Below are 20,801 nucleotides of genomic sequence, written 5' to 3'. Positions count from 1 at the left end.
CAGGATGGTCAAAAGTGGGTAGGAGCCCCTTACCGCTTATGTGAGGAACACACTGGGTCAGGGCCCCTTGAGGGGTGGGGTGCATGCCATCCCAGTTCCTCCCCTTTGGAGGAGAGGGACACAGCAGACAGAGGCACAGAGGCAGGCAGGAGCTTCCACAGTCATGTAGCATCATGGCCAAAAATGAGGCCAGGGCTCCTGGGGTCCCCTGTCGATTATTGAAGGAGAGAAAGGAGGAGGCTAAGGGATGGACTCCTGAGCTGCATGTGACTTTATACCAGTTGTAGTGGGACTTGAGACCCAGTTTATCTCTGGGGTGTGGCCTCATAGGATGGCAGCCTGGCCTGAGCCAGGGGGACTGGTCATAGTCTGTGGGGTGAGGGTTTCCACATTTCAGCTCTGCCAGGTGAAGATTAAGTTTCTTGTTCCATTGAAAAGAGATTACTGCCGAATTTTAAAATTAACTTTGTCTTTCACCTTTGTTTTAAAGTCTTGCCCAGTGTTTGTGCCCTCACCTTAAAAGTACATCGTATAGGAGCCGGGGATTTAGCTCAGTGGTGCCGCCGCCTGCCTTACAACTGCAGGGTCCTGAGTTCAATCCCCAGTACCAAAGAAAAAAAAAGTACATGGTATAGACATGACTTAAATGTTGGAGTGTGGGCTGGGGTGTGGCTCAGTGGTAGAGCGATTCCGTAGCCTGTGGGAGGCCCTGGTGTCAATCTCCAGCACTTAAAAAAAAAAAAAAAGTTGGAGTGTGACATCCCTCCCCTTGGACCAGTCTGAAGGATGTGACTGGTCATGTGGGCTAGTCCTTTTGGGACCAACCAGCATGCAGATATTCAGGACCTGAAGCCCAAGATCCTGTAGCGTGTGTGCTAGAGGGTTAGGGCTGGTCAGAGGCTACCCAGAGAGCTCCCAGGAGTCCCTCTGCTCCCCTACTTCATCCTTCACATCCTTCACATCACAGTGCCAACCAGCTTCTAAAACCCACTCCATCCTGGACCTCCCCCTCCCCCCTCCAAGGCATCTTCCACCTCAGGAGGGCCTGGACTCCACAGTCTGGTTGCCAGGGCCTGAGGGCACCTCCCTGCTTGCTCCCCAACCTGTGGGGCTGTCTGCTCATCTCTTGTATCTGGCCTCTGTCAGTCAGAAGAGATACTTGGCAGTGTCTTAGGTGGGGTGGTCATTTATAATTTAAGGGCTCCCTGTGTGTAGTTTCTTCTGTTTGCTTAAATGGTCTTCTGTCTCCGTGTCTGTACTTGTCAAAGCCCTACTCAGCCTTTGAGCTTTAGCTAGAATATTTTCCTTCCAGCCTCAGCTCCTCCTCCCAGCCTCAAGCAGGGATGGGTGGGCCCAGGACATGGTAACTGCATGAGAATACATTTTGGGGAGCAGGGTCCCCCACCTGGAGGACTGTTACATGGGTGTTTCTGCTATGAATCCCTTGTGGGGACTGGTCTGGGGAATTGGGAATCCCATTTCCTCCCTCTGGGGTACAGATGGCTGGCTGCCTGGCCCACCTGGGGTTCCACCCCCCACCGGCAGAGCAGATCCCCCCCACCCCAGGAGCCGCGCCAACCTTCCTTGTAAACAGGGACACAGAGGCTCCCCGAAGGCTCAGCCTGGCAGCACGCGCTCATCCCCTTAACAGACTGACCCTGAGGGATCAGCCAAGAGCAGACAGTGGTGCGCAGCAGCGGGAGGGAGCAGCCAGCTGGCCTCGGACGCGCAGACTAATCCCTGGCTAGGCTATGCTTGTCCCTGCTTCCATTGTTGGCTCTTCTGATTGGGACTTTATCCCTCTTAATCTCCCCTGTGCACCCTTCTCTGGACTAGTGCTGCTGTTCATGCCCCTCCACCTCCATGAGACTCTATCCTCTTGGTAAGAAGCATGTCTGGGGAAGAGCCAGGGAGCTAGTCCTATCCTATTCATTCCTGCACAGGGAAGTCAAGCCCTGCAAGAAGCCTGGGGCAGGGTCCTGCCACACGCACATCTGTGACCCCATCTATTCTGTGCAGGGCTGCCAGCATGGACTTTGAGGCTCAGAGGCTGGCCGGTTTGGCAAGGTACCATGTCCATGAGCAGACTCAGGGAATACTTTGTCTTGGCCCTCAGGGCAGACAGGGGCACTGGACTGAACCTTGGACACAGAAGATGAATCTCAGCTGCCCAGGAAACTAACCAGTTTGCTAGAGGAAGGGCCTGAAGCTCAGGAGCAGGGGCTCCGCAGAATCACACCCTCCCTGGAAGAGCCTGCTGTCACTGCAACTCCATAGAGCCCTGGCTTGGCTGGCTGCTGGGGCACCCCCTTCCAACAACTGTGGAGCCTCTTCTACCCCTACCTTCTCTGCGGCTAGTGGAGTTTATGAAATCTCCCTAGCCCATAAATCACATTGAGAGCTGCCTTCTGTGCTTTCCAGCAGGCAGCAAGCCATTGAACAGGGGATGTCCTTTTCCTCTCCCCAGAGGCTCCTGCAAGTCCTCAACTGTGTCCTGTCATCAGGCCTAGAGTGGGGCAGTTGGGCGGATGCAAGCCACTCTTCAAGCTACTGACTCCAGCCCCCAACCCCTACCCCACTTCCAAGGCCTGTCTGGACCTCTCCTTCTTTCTGCAGAGGGCTGGCCACTGGGCCCCCAAGTCGAGTCAGTTTACGTTTCTTGAAGGTTGGGGGAAGACTAGGGTGCACCTGGAGCAGAAGGAGCTGAAGGGGCAGGTGGCAGTGTCTGGATTGTATTCACTGTGTCACCTGTCATATGACTGACCCCTTGCACATCAGTTGCCTCATTTGCAAAATGGGGTTTGCATGGGGATTCTTGAGGTTTCTCTAGGCCATAGTGTCCAACCCAGAACAGTACTTAGTCAAAAAGAGTTTGTAGCATGGCTGTTTGCTACTCAACAGCGTGTGGGTGACCTCTGGGTGCCAGGCCCAGCTCTGGGCACTGGGGTACAGACAGGCCATTTTCCTACCCATGCCCTCCATCTTCTGAGAGCTCCAGGCCCAATGGGGAGAGATATAAAACCCTAGGCAAGTTCAAAGTGCTTTGTAGCCTGAGAAGGGCATTGAGTCCCTAGAGTGGCCCAAGTCTAGAAGGGTCTGAATGTGGAACATGGGGGAGGGTGGGGGAAAGGCTACCTCTGTGCTTCCCTGGGCCTCAGTCCACCTCCCTAGGACAGAGTGCCCCAGGCTGGGCACAGATGATACCTCTCCAAGGACAGCACTTCAAATGGGCCCCGAGTTCCAGGGGTGGTGGCTTGTGGGGAGGTGAATGGTAAAGAGGAGAGTGAGTAGCATGAGAAATGAGGCTTTAAAAAAACTTTAGATGATATTTTTTTCTGATTTCAAAGGCTTGTGTGCTTGTAAAACTCTCTGAAAAGTATAAAGAACTAAAAAAAACACCCATAATTGTACCACTCAGAACCACTGTTAACAATTTTCTGTCTTCCAGGGTTTTATGCATTTATATATATGTTATATATCTTTAAACAAAAATAGTATCATGCTATATACATTATTTTATAAGCTGCTTTTGCTCCCTACTCACACAGTATGTCTTTCCTTATCAGTGCATATAAATTTGCCTTAATTTTTACACAGGCTGCATAGCATTCTCCGTTGTACGTGCATATGTATTTAATCCGTCCCCCACAGGTGGACACTAAGATTATTTCCATTCTCCTCAAGGCCATTCTTGTAGCTTAGTCTCTGCCTACAACCCAGCTAGTTCCTTGGGCCCAGTTCCTAGAGGGGTGGTTGCTGGCTCCAAGGGTCTGCAGGAAGGTCCTGCTTCCAGAGGGTGGTTCAGGCAGCCAGCCCTCCCCACAGGCAGGGTGGCAGGAAGGGGAATTGGTTCTGGGATGTGCCCCATCCTAATGTTCTGCCTTTCTCTCTCTCTCTAGGGTCGAACCCCTCAGAGCCACCATCTTCCAGTACCCTGTGGGGTGGCCGCCAGTCCAAGAGCTGCCCCCATCCCTGAGGGCACCCCCACCAGGGGGGTGGCCCCTGCAGCCCAGAGTGCAGTGGGGCTGAGGCCCTTACCCATGCTTAACTCCCACTGGTCAGCTGTCTCATCCTTCACAATGAAAACACTTGTTTATACCAGGGAGGCCAACCCCCCTTCTTGCTCTATCCCAAGGAACCCCAAGACCGCGGCCTTGACCTCCCCAAGGCTCAGCAGCCCCTTTAGCAGCTGCAGCCCCATTCACCATCCTGACCTCCCTCATGGGATGTCTTGAGAAGATGAGCAAGAAAACTGCCAGATGTTTATAAAGAAAGTTTGTCCCCATGGTGGTTTGAGTGTGTTGCCCCCTGCCGGCATTCTCAGCTCCATTCTGCAGCCAATGGTGAGGGGGTGCAGAGGGCAGGGGTGGGACCAGGTCTTCTCCAGAGTAATGGTGCTTGCAGCCCTTCTCCCTTGAGGACCAGTGGAGGCTCAGCCCAGCTGGGCAGAGGGTGTGCCAGTGTGGCTGTGCCTGTCGCCTGGGTGTGCCCAGGCCTGATGACAGGAGGCCAAGGACTCCACCTGCCACCCCAGTTCTGGCAGAATTCGCAGCCCCTGTGCCTCCCCATGCTGAGCTGGTTCCAAGCATTGGGGATGGCACACGAGGGACAAAGCAGGAGCTGAGTCTCTGGCCTGGAGGTCAGATAAGTGGGAGGGGAACAGGAGGGCAGGCTCTGAGCTGGCACTGACGGCACTGGGCTGTGCCACCCCCTGGCCCAGAGGCCCTCCCATGGTCCTGCTGGAGGAGCACCCTGACTGGTGGGAGGTCACACAGGCTGCTTGGGCTTGAGGCTGCTTCCTCAGTTGGACTACAGTTCTGGGGGGTAATATGGTCCTTGATCATTGGGCCTATGGTGGGGGGCCCAGAAGATTGGAGGTCTTAGAACCACCTCAGATGCTCCATCCTCCATGAGCTTCTGCCTTTCTTAAACATCCCTGTTGGGGGAAAACCTGAGGTCAGGTCTCAGGCCCATGGACTTCAGGCTTCTCACCTGTGAAATGGGCAGGCTTCACCCCAGCAGGTGCATAGTGGGGTGGGAAGGGCTGGGTTTGGGTCTATGGAGGGTCAAAGGAAGGAACCCAGGAGACCACAGCCTTGTGCCCTTTTCCAAGAGGAGGTTTTCGGTCCCCTGCTACCACTGCCTTGCCCATAGCTCAGGGCAAACCTCACAGACCAGAACTAGGGTTGGCTTTGTGGCCCTAGGCCGATGGCTGCCCTCTCTGCACAGGGGTTGCCTTTCCTGCCTTTGGGACCACAGCAGGGACTGGGTCTTGGGGGTCCCTGTACAAATCCCTCAATTTCCCAGGGGTCCCCAGATAGTGGGAAGAGTAGCGCTACATACAGGCCAGGGTGGGGGCACAGGCAAGATGTTGGGGGCCAAGGGCTGACTTGGAGCCACCACCAGATCCTCCACAGCCAGGCCACAGCTCCATGCAAGGCCCATGGGGCAAGACAGGTGGGGTCACCAGACATCCAGGCCCTGAAGTACAAGTGGATGAGCCAGCAGAGGGGGAGGGCTGCAGGCGGCAGTGGGTGTGGAGCGGCCTGGGCAACACATACACCAGACAGAGTGCCCAGCAGTGCCTATTTCATGCCGCTGCGCAGCACCTGGTTGGCCGCGATGAGCATGACGCTGATGATGAAGGCGATGGCAAAGGCGCAGATCAGACTCTTACGCACGCACGTCTGGCGGATCTGCTGGTTGGAGCAGGCTGTGGCCATCCACCAGGAGCACCAGGGAATGAAGAGAGAAGAGGACAGGGAAGCGATGGAATCAGGAGCTGCCAGCACTTTGGCATGTGGGCTCGACCCATGAGGGACACAGGGACATGAGGCTGGGATCGGATGGGAGACCCTGCAGCCTCCTTGTGCAAACCCCTGGTATGTCACCCTGCTCAAGCAGTTGAGCCCACCCATGGGTCCCAGGGGCCATTCACTTACTCTCCACGTCCACGGGGCACTCCTCAGCTGTGCCCAGATGGCTCTCTTCCTCCGTCATGATGATATTTTCTATATCCTTCATGGACAAGTGCTCACAGAAAGTGTCATAGAGCAGCCGCTTCAGCTCATCCACTGTCAGCTTCTGCATGTCGCACTTGGGTGGGGTTGGGGAGGGGGTAGTTTTCTGGCCACCACTCTAGCACAGTCACACCCATCACCCTGTAGCCATGCATGCAAACAGCAGTGCAGGCCCCCCAATTCTCAAGTACTGGAAACCACTCTCTCCATTGCCCCAGGGAGTCACTGACCAATAGCTGCTCTCCCAGGGAGCCCACGGCCTCCCAGGAGGTATTCATCTGGGAACAAAAGCCTGGGGTGATTACCCCCTTTACACAGTGGCCTTAGCTTAGCCATTTGCAGCCACAATCCCTCTCCACAGTGTGCACAACCCTGAGTCCCTGCCAACTGAGGCATACCTTCCAGAAGACGGTGTCGAAGTCAGTACCATGGAACTTCTCTGGGATCCCCGAGGTGGAAAGCTTGGGTCCTAGGAGCGTCACAAACTCCTCAAAATCCACCTGGCCGTCACCTAAGGTAGGCACAGGTCCAATCAGTAGGTCAGGAGGAAACAGCCTGGGAAGGCAGCCCAAGGCCAAGAGGACCTGAGATGGAGTCCTGGCCCATCTTCGGCTTACTACATGACTGACCTCAGGCAGGTGCTCCCCTTCCTGAGCCTCGAGTCAATTTCACGGGCACCTAACAAGCCTCTAGATGAGGTCCCACTGGGGAAAGTGTAGGTGGAGAGCAGCAGGTGGGTCCCCAGTGGGGCCAGCATGGGGGAAGCCCTCCCAGTTCCCTCAACCCTCTGTGGCTATCCAGCACCCTGATGCTGATGAGGGTGGGTATATGGCCTGGACATCCTCACTGTCATACAGATAGGAAACAAAGCAGTCACTCGCTAGCTTGGTGGGGAGGAGACCACAAGTGGGATAAAGCATAGGAGACTTGGCATCACTGGTCCTTACCAGTTTTTCCTTAATAAAGAGCTAGGTGGCAAATATAACCAAATGATTTTGTTTTGGGTCATGGGGATTGGAATATTTATACCATTTATTATATCCTTTCTACTTTCCTATACTTATTTATTTTGCAGTACTAGGGACTGAACCCAGGGACTTTGCACTGAGGTACCTCTCCAGCCATTATTATTATTATTTTTTTTTTTTTTTGGTACCGGGGATCAAACTCAGGACCTTGCGCTTGCAAGACAGACGGCAGCACCACTGAGCTAAATCCCTGGCCATTTCCAGCCATTATTATTATTATTTTATTATTTTATCATTTTGGTGGGGGTTTTTTTTGTACTGGGGATCAAACTCGGGTCCTTGTTCTTGCAGGGCAGGCAGTGGAACCACTGAGCTAAATCCCCAGCCCCCGTTTTGGTGTTTTTGAGACAGGGTGTCACTATGTATCCCAGGCTGATCTTAAACTCACAGTGGTCCTCCTCCCTCAACCTCTTGAGTGCTGGGATTACAGGTGTGCACTACTATACCCAGTGTCACTTTTTATTTTAAATTTTGAGGCAGGGTCTACCTAAGTGGCTAAATTGTCGAGGGCAGCCTTGAACTTGTGACCCTCCTGCCTCAGCTGCTCAGAGTGCTAGGATTACAGGTGTGCACCACCACAGCTGGCTTTCTGTTTTGTTTTATTTGTGATACAGTCTTGCCATGTCACTCAAGTTGGCCTCAAACTCGTGATCTTCCTGCCATAGTCTCCCAAGTACAGGGATTACAGGCATGTGCCACCATCCCCAGCTAGTTTTTCCCTACTTTAGTATGTTTTAGACTCTGTAGTGAAAGGAGCAGCCCTTTGACCCCCCACATCTGGCTGGGGCTGTCATATTCTCTTTGGCCTCAATTCTCCAGGCTGAGAAATGAGGTCACACTTACACGGGCTTTGAGGCAGCTTGAAGTGGGGTGAGCAAGAAGCCCAAGGTGGGCTCAGCCTCAGTAGCTCAGACCCCAGACCTTGCCCCACCCCAGGGTCCAAGTGACAGGTGAGGAAACTGAGGCAGGGAACTCACCGTCCATGTCCAGCCGCTGGATGATAACCTCCAGCTCCACCTCGTTGGGCATGTATCCCAGGGAGCGCATGGCTGTGCCCAGCTCCTGCTTGGAGATGAAGCCATTGCCATCCCGGTCAAACACCTTGAAGGCCTCTCGGATTTCTGTGGGGGGAACAGAGCAGGCTGGGCCCTCAGCCTTGTCCCCAGCAGGCCCCATCCCAGACCCCCAGTACCTGAAAGTCCAACCCTGGGGCTGCAGATCCAGGGTGATCCCAGGGTGCACTCTTGCTGCTTTCTGAGGACCCTGGGCAGGCTAGGCCACATGCAAAGGTGTACTTGGCCCGAGGCAGTGACTAAGTGTGCCAAACTCCCACAGCCTCTCCTGGCATGCTCACAACCACCCCGTGTGGTGGGTTTAAGGAGGGTGCTGGGCTCACCAGGTGATGACAGCTGCTGGATGGAGGTTCTTCCTACCCCCACTCGTCCCAGCTTCCCAGACCCTAGCCCCTCATCTCCATCCCACTGGGCTTCCCAAGTCCCAGCTCCCTAACACCAGCCAGCATTCACTAATGGTGGCCACCTGAAGCAGCAGCAGCTTCAGCTAATAGGCTGACAGCTCATCATAGGCTGCTTCTCAGTTTGGGGGAAGGTAAAGGTGGGCTGGAAGACCCCCAGCAGGCCCAGCCCAGATCAGATACAGGGGTCACCTTTTTATTATATGGAGGGGAAGACTGAGGCCTGAGGACCTGGGTGACACAGGTGAGGAGCAACACACTTGGCTTGGACCTTGGGACCAAGCAACTCAATGTTTATCCTTGGGCTGCCTCAATCATATCTACAGAAAAATGGGTAGAATGGTGAAGATGACAAAGATGGCTAGGAACTGTTGAGGGGGTCCTGGTCTCTTAACCTTTGCTCCACCTTTGTTTCTCTGTTGCTGTCCCTTATCACAACCCCATCCTGACCCCAAACAGCAGCCCCTTCTTGGGGGACAGATCTCAGCCCACTAGCTTCTGCTCCCTTGGTGGGGATTTCAACAGGGTTTGAGTGCGTGTGTGTGTGTGTGTGTGTGTGTGTGCGTGCGTGTGCGTGTGTGTGTGCACAGACACATGCAATACCCCAAACTGTGGACCCCAGAAACAGGTGCAAATAAGCTAGGCAGCCAGCCTGGCTGAGAGGGGGTCAGGGCTAATGCTACTAGTCAGGCTGGCCCAGGCCTTGACCTAGACCTAGGGGTCTGTGGGTCTTGAAACTGCTTACAAGATCCTCCACTCTTATCTTAGGAGGAAACAGGAGTCAACCACAGACCAGGGACCATGGCCCACACCAAGGTGACCTGAGCTAAGGCCCCATCTCCCATCAGGCTCTCCCCACCTGCCATCTGCATCCAAGGTCTGGAGGTCACAGTCTCACATGTAGGCTGAGAAGGACACTAGGCTGTCCCTGAGCTGTCTGTGCCCCTGGACCCATCTGGTGCAGGGCCTGAGACTCTGGTCCCCAACCAGTGGCCCTTGGGCCAGGGAACTAGCTGGGCTGGGAGGTCTGGACCAAGCCCAGGAGTTTCTGCAAACCCCAGATGCTGAGAAATCCAGGCCAACTCCCACCCAGCATTTTCCTGGGCCACTGAGGAAGCAGTGAGTTCCCCATGACCAGAGGTGTGTAACAAGCAGCCCAGCAGCTCCTGGGAACTTCAGCCCCAGGGGCCCTCTCAGCCTTGGTGAGCCCCAGCACTGCTCCACTTCCAGCCTCTGAATATGCAGCTGCTTTTGCCTGGAATGCTGTTCTGGTCCCCAAGGCCAACTCAGATGCAGCCTCAGTTCTCAGTTCCCAACTCCATCTCCCCATGCATGACCTTTCTGCCTGCCCCCTGCTGACTTTGGCCTTCCTCTGGGTCCCCACAGACCTGTTTTTCCCCCACACTGCCTCGTAAACTCTGAGTGCTATGAGAACAGAGACTTGGTAAGTCTTGTTCATAGTTTTCCCATTACCTGGAGCAGGGCCTGTCACTTGAGCATAAACATTTGCTGAATGATGAAAGAAATGAATGACATGAGGAACCCACTCACTGGAGCACTCAGAGCTCACACCATCACTGTGTAGCCATCACTCTGAGCCCCAAACAGTCCCAGCCAAAGGAAGCACTTGCAGGGCCGGGGATTTAGCTCAGTGGTTCTGGCGCCTGCCTCGCAAGCGCAAGGTCCAGAGTTCGATTCCCAGTACCAAAAAAAAAACAAAAACAAAGGAAGCACTTGCTTTCCACCCTGCAGCAGCCAGAAGCAGGAGGGGAGGATGAGGAGGCTGTCTCCTCATCCCAGCACGCGGTGGCCTGGTCCCCATTCACACTATGGGTCATCCACAGAAGAGGGAAATGGAGCTGAAGGGCTGGTTTGGGGAGGTCCTAGGGTCAGGACTCATAGCTCTCCAAGTCCTTGGTTTCCCCCTCCGTAGAGGCCCATTTAGGAGCTCTCAGGGTCAGGTGGCAAAGCCCTGCAGCACAGTGGGGGCTGGAGTGAGAGCCACCCACTCCCCTTGCTGTGAGCTGGGGTACAGACTGTTCCCCTTTCCTAGCAGGGGCCAGGGCTGGCCACCAAAGCCCAGGGCTCCCTCAACTACATCCCAGTTCTCTTCTTTGGAAGTCCGTGGAAAAGCACAGGGCAGGGAGAAGACCATAGAGGACAGCAGGCAAATCTTGGGGTATATGGGCAGACAACAGGCTCTAAGGCAGCCGTGAAGGCCCTGTGGCCATCCCTCAGGCAAGGCTAATCTCTTGGGGTCATTAAGTAAAGCCACAGCCTGTCACCTCCCCATCCACGGGTCTCTTCACCCACTCTTCCTGGGACACCCAATTCACACCACCATCTGGGAGCCCTGCCCCAACTCATCCCCTTCCGCCCAGAGGCCCAGTTCAGGTGCCACCTTCTCTGCCTGTTGGTCACAAAGACCCAGGTTCAAATCCTAGTCTCCTCCATCTTGGTTGGGTGACCTTAGGCAGCAATTTGTTCACCTGTACAATGGGATTTGCTGAGATGATAAAGCAAGAAAATCAAGCATGTAAGTGTTCAGCCAGGCCTGGCTCGGAGATGGACGCTATAAATCAGACTGTCCCAGATGGCAGAAATGGGAGGAGAGCAAGGACTGGGTGAGGTCAGGACACCAGGCTGGTCGCCCACTGGCAGAACTGGGACCAGAGACCTGGGCTTGAATCCTGGCTTTGCTGCTCACCAACCAAAAGACCTGAATAAGACACATCCCTCTCTGAGTCAGGTACCCGACTGTGAAGTGGGATGAGACTCTGCCCCATGGGCTCCTAACGCCTCCTGGAGGGTCCCCAAGTGTGGTGTTATGTCTGCCACTCTGTGCCATCAGCATAGCGTGGCTGGATGCATTTCCCCGAGAGCCTTGCTCCCTTCCCTCCCTGTGAGACCAGAGGAACCCTGCCGTGCTCCATCTTGGCATGTAGATGCCTGGCCCGGGAATGGGCTGGCAGGGCCGCCAGGTTTCCAGGCTGATATTGTACCCCACCTGCCACCTCATCCCTCAGTCCCCTGCCCACACTGTGGAGCTGTGGCAGGGTCTGAGCCCCAGCAGGCCCCAAAGGACACATGAGCATTCTGGTAGAGAGCTGGGGTTGGGGGAGCACGGGATGGAGGTCACTGGAAGGGGCAGTGTCCATTCTCTGCAGTGCCAGCCACTCTCGGCAGCATTGGCCCTGCGCCCCACCTCTCCAGCCTCCCTGAGTTTTTGGTATCTGCAGAGGTGTCTGCTGGTCTTAGGCTGCAGGTATCAGGGTCAGGAAGAGAACTCCCCAGCCTATCCCTGGCTAGAAGGCCACCATTTGGCCATTCTCAATCCAAGGTCCACTACTGGCCTAGCCAGGTGAAGTGTCAGCCCCAGACCTTTGCCTTGGTGGCCATCTGTCTGCCTGCCTCCTTTCTTCTCTCTCTGGCCAGAAAGGGTGAGGGTATGCAGCCACCCGCATTCCCACTTCGGCACTCCAGCCCGCTGATGCCTCAGGACAACCTCAGTGCTCCTGGAAGCCTTGCTGTAGGTGCACATTGGAGAAGGGGTACACAGAGGGAATGTGAGAGAGAGGGAATGTGAAAGAGCCCCTGCCTCTTTCTCACAGGAGCTGGTGGTCCCCAGGCCAGCTCTACCTAGCCACATCCCTACTCTGCCAATTGTCATCCATGGCTCCCCAGGACCATGAGGAGCCAGGTTCTCAGATGTCTCTGCTAGACCCAGCCTTGGCCCCCAGCTTTCCCTCCTAGCCCACCCATGTACCCTGTGTAGCCCTATGTACTCCAAGCTTTTACCCCTTCTGGGGTCCCCCACCTTCATCTTCCCTGCCGCCAACACTTGGGCCCCCAATCCCCCACTGCCAGATCCTGTGCTGAGTACTTCCATTATATCCTCTACCACCAGCAACCCTGGGTAGGGCAATCCCAACCCCCACTTTTACAGATGGGGAAACAGGTTCAGAGAGGCAAGTGATTGCCCAAGGTCACTCCATAAGCCAAGGATGCAAAGACTTGAACCCAGCATTATCTGGCTGGGAAACCCTCATTTTAACCCTGGACTCCCCATCTCCTTTCTTAGTCCCCCTCACCACGCAGACTGACTGCTCCCTGGATTTCTGCCACAAGGAGGCATGCACATCTGCAGCATTTATCCCAGGCCACCCAGCTCCTTCTGGACACGTGGCTCCCCCACAGCTAGTCTTCTCCCAGCAAAGGGCCTAGATCTTACTCAGACTGCCCTGGGGCAAGAGCACTAATGGGCACTGGAGAAGCAGAGGGGAATCTGTATCAGGGACAGGCACTCTCCACCTAGCCCTGGCACTCAAGGACCACTGCAAGGAGCCCAGGACCTGTGAGGGCTTTGGGGGTTCCTACATCCAAGAAGGGGGACAGTCATGGGGAACTTCTTGCCTTCATCTGTACAAGATCACAGGCTGGTAGATACGCTGGGGCCACTCAGGCATCTCCTGGCCCCATGCCACCCATCCAATGTCCCCAGAGAGGGCTCTGTCCTTCAGGTGCCCCCTGCACCAAGGCCCCTCTGCTGGCCCAGGAGAGGAGGCCGGGAGAGAAGCAGGGAGTGTGTTTGGTGTGATGGTGACTAACATCACTGGGCTCCTGCCAGCATGTCCTCTGGACCGCCCAAAGGGAGCCCGCAGCCTCCCCGTCCCTGCATTGCCCACCCTGTGCCCTCCTCACCCCTGCAGTCCAGCCTCTTCTCAGAGTTCCCCTTTTCTCCGTATGCAGCCCAGACCTGGAGGATCAGCAGGGGGACCCAGCAAGGCTTGGAGCTAGGGTTCCAGGCTCATTGTTAGGGTCCTGGGAACTAGGCGAGGGAATGAGGTGGAAGGTGTCTGGGGTCTGGGGAGACATGCTGACCTCTGTCCAAGTGACTAAGGGGAACCAGCTTCTGCAAAAGTAAATTGGCAAGAGGTTTGGGGTGGTCCAGAGCAGGAAGGAATGAAAGTGGGGAAAAGATGGGCTATGCCCCACCTCCTGCCCTCCTGCACCTCACATTCCCCTCTCCTTTTCCCAGGCCCTGGAAGAGAGTCCTCACCCTGAGTTTTGGCCCAGGCAGAGCAGGACCAGGGCTTTGAGGGTGAATGGTAAGGTCAGGTCAGGGGCACAAGCGTATCTCCATTTGTCCTGCTGGCATCAGAGGCCAGACCTGGCCTCCGCGCTCTCCTGGCAAGGTTTTCGGAGGAGTAGGTGAGGAGCAGGTGCCTCCTGGCCTGTGGTGCAGTGAGTGAGGTGGCAGCTGCCTTCTTTCTCTGGATCTTCCCTTGATCCAGTCTGATTCCCCCAAGATCTGCCCCTACCCAGGCTTGGGGATGAGGAAGGACCTCCCTCCATGGCTTTCCCTGGGCTCCTACCATTATCTCTAACTGGACTGGTCCTTCAGCTGCACCCTAGTAGGCCCTGATGAGCTCCCAGATCTCAGAGACCCTCTGCCCAAGGTACCCAGAGAAAGGCCCATCCTCTGGATGATCTCAGTCCCTCCCCGAGCGACAGACAAGCAGATCCTAAGAGGCCACGACTCCCATCAGCCGGAGAGCCCCCAACTCCACTCCATATGGGCCCCCAGGAGGTCTGGGGGGAGGGGAATCCAGAGCACCTCCCCTAGCTCAGCTGGGAAAGAGCTGACAGGGCCCCAGGGGGCTCACTGTTCTCCAGGACACTCAGTCTGGGGACCCCAGACCCTGCACCCTGTTCTCTTTTCTCCCAGCCAACTCTCTGCTGCCCCCATTCCCGTCAGAGAGCCAGAGAGAACAGGGTGGGGGCAGGTTTGGGTCCCAGCCTCTGTGCTTTTCCCTTCCAGGTTTGGCTATCGCGACTGAGCCGCCCAATCCGGCCACTTGTTGTCGCCACTGCCTCCCAAGCTGCCTTCCTGGCGCTCTGGGCTGGGGGTCCCCGAATGGGTGCGGGGAAGGGGCTATGGCCACCAGAGTGGATGGGGACGGCCCGCAGCGGGCAGGAGCAGGGCGCTCGCCCTCTCCCCTTCTCCTGCTACCCGAGCAGATTGGATTTTTAAAGGTACACGAGCGGAATGTCAATGCGAGCGCAGAGCCACGGGCGGGCGCCGCGGAGGGGACCAGGATGCGGGTGCTCCGGCCGGGCCGGCGCTGGGGGCGCAGCTCGGACCCCCAGCCCAGCCGGCCGCGTTGCTGCACCGTCACCGCGGGCTGCGCGGCCCCGTGACCCCGCTGCGGGGCCCGGCAAGTTTCCGCAGCGCAGGGTCCACGCGGGAGGGGGTGGGCCGCCCCTCCTTCTCGGCGACCCCCACCACGGGTCTGGCCGCCCGCACGGCTGCTCTCTGGAGCCGCCCACCTGGCTGCCGGCACCTGCGGAGAGCCCCCCGCCCCCCGCGCCCCTGGCCCGCGCTTCACCTGGGCGCACAGGTAGGAGGGCCGGCGGGCAGGGGTCCCGGCGGGCACTCACCCTCCAGCTCGTCCTCAGGAATGTCCACCGGGCGCTGCTCCGACAGCAGGTTGGGCACGGTGTAGATGCCCCGGTACATCAACGCCGCCGTCACCGGGTGGAACGGCATCTTGGAGGTTCCGCGCCCGCCCGCCGCAAACTTTGAGGCCGGGGCTCATCGGCCGGCGGCGGCGGCCCCGGGGGCGGCGGGAGCGGGCGGGGCGTGCGGATGCGGAGGGCGGCGGCGGCGAAGCAGGGGGCGCCCCTTGTGGGGGCCTAGCGCCCCCGCGCCCTGGGCCGCCCGGCCATGCCGCCCCCTCCTTCGTTGGGCTCCCGGCTGGGGCCCCGCAGGGGCGGCGGGGGCGGCGCCGCTCGGGCCTCTCCTCTCCGCTCGCCGTGCGCTGCGCCCGCCGCGCCCGCTCTTCTGTGCCCCGCGCGCTCCGCGCTGCTCGCCGCCCGCTTGTCCGCTCGTGTGCTCGCCGGCGCGGCCGCCCGGCCAGCGGCTCAGGCTCTACCACCTCTCCTGCTGGCTGCTCGCTCTGTGCCGCGCTCGCTGCGCTCCCCGCCTCCCCCGCCCGCCGGCCGGCCGCCCGCCCGCCCCCTCCGCGCCCCCCCTTCCCGCCGCCGGCCCCTGAGCTGCCGCCCCAAGCCCGCCGGAGCTCCTGCTCCCCTTCAGCCCCGATTCCCCTTTTCCCCAGGGTCTCTCTTCTCCCCCAGCCCCACGTTCGAAGCCACCAGGACCAAAGTAAGGGTGGCTTGGGGGTGGAGCCCTTCCTTCACCGCGCCCTTTGGCCCAGCTGCCCCCACGTTCCCCCTCCAACCTGGAGCTGAGAGCTGGGAACTGAGGACCGGAGACCCAGAAAGGTGAGGTTGGTCCCGGGCGTGTGGGTCCTCAAGAAGTACCACGGTGCTGGCGCCAGGAGAGGCTTCAAGGTGGGGAAACTGAGGTTTAGAGAAGGACGTTGCCCAAGGTCATGGGACAGGGACAACAGGCAGGAACTGGCTCTAGGTCTGTGGCTGACACCAACAGCTGACTTCAACCCCCACAGTGGGGCCCCACTTCTGCATCCTTTCCCAGTGGCGACTCAGCTTGCAGAGGGGAGCCGGGGTCTGTCTGGTGGCTCCAGGGGCAGTGAGGATAGAGACGTGGCCCAGAGACTGTGGGGTCTGAGGTTTGAGCCTGTCAGTCCACGTGGCTGCAGGGCAGACCTAATGTGTGTGCTCAGAGCAAGTGTGGGGGGACAGCATGTGGGTGACTGTACCTTTTATGCACGAGGACGGGTATGTACCATTGGGTGTATGTACGTGCACTTCAAGTCCATGTGCACATGGATAAGTGTCATGAGTGTGTACGACCACCTGTGTGTGCCAAGGCTGTGAGCTGGCAGAAGAGGGGACGAGTCTGTGGGCAGGTGGGAGCAGGTGTGCAGTTCCTCGGGCACATGGCATGGACACCTGTGTGCAGATGTTCATGTACACTTATGGGGGATAGGGACCTTCTGGCCTGGGCCAGCCAGGCCTCTGGGTCCCATCCCTGGAGCCCCCATTGGAACCACCCCCCTGCCTCCTTGGGTCCAATCAGCCTAAGGCTCCAGCAGGAAAGCTGATTGCCACAGCCCTACCGAGCCCTGCCCTTCCCTAGCTGATTACATTTTTCTGCTTGTTTCTGCTTCTGTCACTGATTAATCACAGCCCTGTCTAGGGGCCTGGGGAGAGGGACTCTGAGAGATCTGAGCCCCAGCACTTTTGGGGAGCTGCTCTGAAGGGAGCTCCTGGCGGCATCCACAACTGGATGCAGGGCAGGGGGGAAGGACCCCAGCTCTGTGTCTCCCCAGGGCTGCCTATTAGGACCCAAGGCTGGAGGTGTGAGAGGCCAGGGAAAAGCCCCTACCTCTAAGCTCCTCTTGTCCACCTGCTCCACTGTCCGACCATCCACCAATGCAATAGAATGCTTTGAGCTCCCTCGGGGGTTTCTGATGGCGCAGAGATGTGAGGAAGAAAGAACACAGCACCTGGAGCCAAGAAGACTCCAGACTCCTGCACTTGCCACCTCCTTACTAAGAGACTTTAGTCACATCCTTTAACCTCCCAGGGCCTCAGTTTCCCCACCTGTAAATTGAGGGTGTTAATGCTGCTTCCCAGATCACAATGAGGATGAACTGATGTAACCTATAAGAGGTGCCTGGCAGCAACCTTTGAATCTCTTGGGAGTTTCCTATTAGCATGAAAACCCCCCTGGGAATATGAATTAATAATCACAGCACGGAGTATTGATTGAGAGTGTGAAGCGCAGCAGCAGCTCACTCCTTGGTATTTGGTGGGTGCCCCAGCTCGGCCAGCCAGTTTGAAGTCAAGTTGAGGGAAAGCACACTGGAGCAGGCCGAGGAGCTGGCAGAAAACCCAGCTCCCAGCGACTCCCTGGGAGTCAGAGGTGTTGACACTTGCCTGTTGAGGGTAGGGAAAGCTACCCTTGGGTAACCTGAAGCTCCTGACCTTACTGCCCAGATGGAAAATTTTCAGAAGAAGGGGCAGAAACAGTCCCTGAATGAATCAAGCCCAAATCAAGCGAGCCTCCCTAGCACTGCAAGGCCCTGCGAATCTGTGCTAAGAGAAGGCATAGATGTCCGCAGAGCCACAAACCTCCTCCAGGCCTTGGGCTTGGTCTGTGACCAAGGGGTGGGGCTTTCTTCTTTGTGACCAGGGCACTCCCTGGGGCAGGCTTCCTCCAGGGTAAAGGAGCAGGGTCCACTGGAGGCTATAGCTCTTAGGTACACCACCCTGCTTGGGCCATCTTTGTCACCCAAGTCCTCGGGTGACTCAGGTCAGTCCCTGTCCTCTCTCCTACTGCAGAGCTATAGGCCATGACACTGGCTGCCAATCCAGTGAGTTGCCAGCCAGCACCAGGCTTCCATGTGCCATGAGCTGCACCCATTCTGTCTGCTGGGTGGGTACATGAGATGCACCTAATCCATGCATGCCACCTGCTGATTCTCCACATGCCCCACCCTCTGAGCAGTCAGAGCTCTGCATGGAGAAGGCTTCATAGGCAAAGACATGCCCACTCAGGGAGCTGAAAGGACCAGACTGGGTCATACAGTGCTACCAGGCAGAGCTGGGGTTGGAGCCCAAGGCAGGGCAGGGGCTCCAGGGGCCAGGCTCTGGGCCATGCCAATCTCTCCCTGCTCTTGCAGCTCAGCTAGATCTCTGTGGCCTCTGGGGACCACTGCTGGCTTCCTCTACCTTCCTCTCCTGTACATTGAGAGTCTCTGGACAGCCCTAGGAGCCAGGCCCTGCATGCCAGGCCAGGACTCAGAGGGTCAGGAGTTGTTCATGCCTAGTGCTCACAGAACAAGGGCACAGGTCTGGGCAGTATGACTGAGGGTCTAGCTCACACTATCTGCTGAAAGGTTGGGGGGGCGGCTTTTACAGGAGGACAGGGTGGGAGAGGCAGTGCCCTGAGCAACCAGAGCTCTGCATGCAGAAGCCTGGGCTCTGTGTGAACTCTCTGAGCCTGAGCCTACTCACCTGTTAAATGGAAGCATACCTAGCCCACTGAGTGAACAATAAGATTCTGCTCAGTTCATAGAATGGGGTGGCTCTTACACAGTCTGAGGCATTCCAGGGGAGAGAAGCTAGGGTGGGGGAAAGCTCAGAAATATGAGATTGCTCATATTCTTGAGGCCAGCATCCGAGTCTGCATTTCTTAGGTCCCCCATACATGGCACAGGGCTGGGTTGGGCTCAGGAAGGTGAACATCTGTCTACTGAGAGAATGAATGAATGATTGCTTGCCCAACAGCCCTTTAGCCTGGCAGCCCTGTCCTCTCCTCTATGCATCATGGGAGCAGATGGTGTGATCACAAGGTGTGAATTATGTCTGTCACTCCCCCACTCTGGGGAAGATGCTGCCACCATCACACTGGTGCCCACCCGGAGATGTAGGGGCCTCAGGGCTTCCCCAAAGGCCTCTCCATGGACTTGTCCACTGATCCTTAGCTCAGGAAGTTGGAGACACTAGGAGAGCTGGGAGTTTCCCCAAGTGTCAGGGAGGTGAGGGAGGAGAAGTTGGGGGTCATCATGTCTAGAGGCCAGACCCCTTTCCTCCCCAAGACCAAGGTCTTTGCCTCTGAACACTGGAGCCCTCTCTTCTCAAGATCAGCATAATTGTCTTCTAGACCTCGCCTCTGTCACCAGCATCCTCTTGCCATCCTCATTCAGCACCAGGGAGAGCTCCAGGGCCCAGCTGTGTAGGGTGAAATGGTGGAGGGCCAGGGAGAGCCTGCCACAGCAGTCAATGAACTCATTGTCAGGAGGAGGAAATCAAAGTAGAGAGAGGGTAAGCACCAAGTTCAAGGTCATGACCGGACCGCTGACCATAACCCTGCCTGAGCTCGTGGAGGGAGGTGGAGAGTATCTGTGGTGAGGAGGGAGTGTCCAGGGACAGCAGAGGCTCTGGCCTCTGCTCCTTGGCTGGCGAACAATATTGTTCCAAGAACCCACTGGGGACAGTGTCTAGAGGTGAATAAAATATTCATTGTTCAGGCAAACTTACACAGTCACTTGATGAATAATGGAATTTATAGACTTGGAGATACAGGCAGGGCCAGGAGAGGGTGCAGTCCAGAACCTGGGGACATCTGTCTGCTCTGGTCCCTGCTCTCCTCTGGCCCCCTCTCTGGCTCCTCAGGGCCCATGCAGCTCCTGATAGTGATGGGAGTGGACAGGACATCTGGGAAGAGAGTCCATCTGAGGGCAAAGGGGAGTGGCCCTTAAGCTTGTTTCTCCTTGACAAGCAACTTGGGGATGGAAAAGGCACACTGGAGGCAGAGTCCAGTGTGACTGGAATGAAGCCTGGCTGCTGTCACCAACTCTGTACCCTGAATGTGGCACCTGCTCTGGACTTAGTTTCCTGTCTTGTAAAATGGGATTGCTGCTGTCACCACAGAGCCTGCTGCAAGGATCTGCTGAGGCTAAAACTTTTGAGCTTCTTTCTGGCCCCTAGAATTTCCTGAGCCCAGGAGTCATTGAGCTGGAAGACAGAGGAGAAGGCCACAGGAGGGGAGGTGCTTCTGGCCCTCGGGGCCAGGTTTGATGTCCATAACCACAAAAACCCAGCTAACTGTGCACACATTCAGGGATAGCGCTCCCATCCAGAGACTCTGCTCCCACTGGGGCCTAGACAGGAGGATTCTTAAGTCATGGAACAGCCAGGCTGAAAACCAGTGCTCCCAAGAAAGAGGGCCTAGTGGGGAAAACTGAGGCTAGGCAGAGGTGAGTGGAGCATAGGGATGTCCTGCTTGGGAAACAACCCAGATCCCTGATCCTAGTGCCCTCTGGGCCTTAGTCTTCCCCTCTGGGCATTGGGAGCCTACAGCCCAGGCCTGGCAGAACTACGGGCTAGGAAGCTGCCCCAGGGATCAGGACCCTGCATGGATGGGAGGGGGGACCATGGGTACTGCAAGCCTGGCCATTGCTCCAGGCCTTTCCTGAGTGACAGCTGTGGCAGCTGGCAGGAGGCGAGGTGAGAGACAGCTCCCAATTGCTCTGGGCTTAGTAGAGCCCTGCCTCAGCCTATTGACTCTGATGAGAAGCTGGACCAACGGCCCCGGATAGCTGCTCCATTACAACATACCCATCTCCAGCCACCCCAAACATCGTTGCCTGTGGTAAGGGGTCAAGGGAAGTCACCCTGGCCAGAATCTCAACACCCCTGAAGCAGAGTGAGGCTGGGACCCCACAATCCCCCTCCTTTCCAGATATCTCTGTGTGATATGAAGGGCTTGTGTGTAAGCTTGGGTGCTGAAACGTGCAGACCTCCAAGGTGGATTCTGTGCCCTCGCACAGCACACCATGCACCCAC

The 20,801-nt window shown here is 57.0% G+C and overlaps 2 protein-coding genes across 8 annotated transcripts in view; one reads left to right on the top strand and one right to left on the bottom strand.

Moving 5' to 3' along the window:
- Nucleotides 1-4,285, top strand: part of Zmat5 (zinc finger matrin-type 5) — a 37,669-nt gene extending 33,384 nt beyond the window's left edge. For all 5 annotated transcript variants that reach the window (XM_087198536.1, XM_004843416.3, XM_013071994.3 and 2 more), the window contains one exon: nt 3,900-4,285. In XM_087198536.1, the coding sequence (XP_087054662.1) occupies nt 3,900-4,029 (130 nt within the window). In that variant the 3' untranslated portion in view covers nt 4,030-4,285. The remainder of the gene's footprint in view (nt 1-3,899) is intronic.
- A 122-nt stretch (nt 4,286-4,407) lies between these two features.
- On the bottom strand, nt 4,408-15,170 carry Cabp7 (calcium binding protein 7). Of its 3 annotated transcripts, XM_004843413.4 has the most exons (6): nt 14,964-15,167; nt 8,026-8,169; nt 6,419-6,531; nt 5,943-6,096; nt 5,610-5,713; nt 4,408-4,936 (listed from the first exon to the last, which is right to left on the bottom strand). In XM_004843413.4, exons 1-6 carry the CDS (start codon nt 15,070-15,072, stop codon nt 4,892-4,894), a joined length of 669 nt encoding a protein of 222 aa, XP_004843470.2. In that variant the 5' UTR covers nt 15,073-15,167; the 3' UTR covers nt 4,408-4,891. The 3 variants fall into 3 exon arrangements, with proteins under 3 accessions (XP_004843470.2, XP_004843471.2, XP_004843469.1); XM_004843414.4 differs by lacking the exon at nt 5,610-5,713 and having other exon boundaries at nt 14,964-15,170; XM_004843412.4 differs by having other exon boundaries at nt 4,408-5,713; nt 14,964-15,165.
- Between the last annotated feature and the right edge of the window lie 5,631 nt (nt 15,171-20,801).

This window comes from Heterocephalus glaber, unplaced genomic scaffold (assembly GCF_053883595.1).
Source record: "Heterocephalus glaber isolate CG9 unplaced genomic scaffold, H.glaber_assembly_v1.0 deba00001687, whole genome shotgun sequence".
NCBI classification, from domain to species: domain Eukaryota; kingdom Metazoa; phylum Chordata; class Mammalia; order Rodentia; family Bathyergidae; genus Heterocephalus; species Heterocephalus glaber.
Note: the sequence above shows the minus strand (reverse complement) of the source record. Positions and strands in the feature narration are given on the sequence as shown.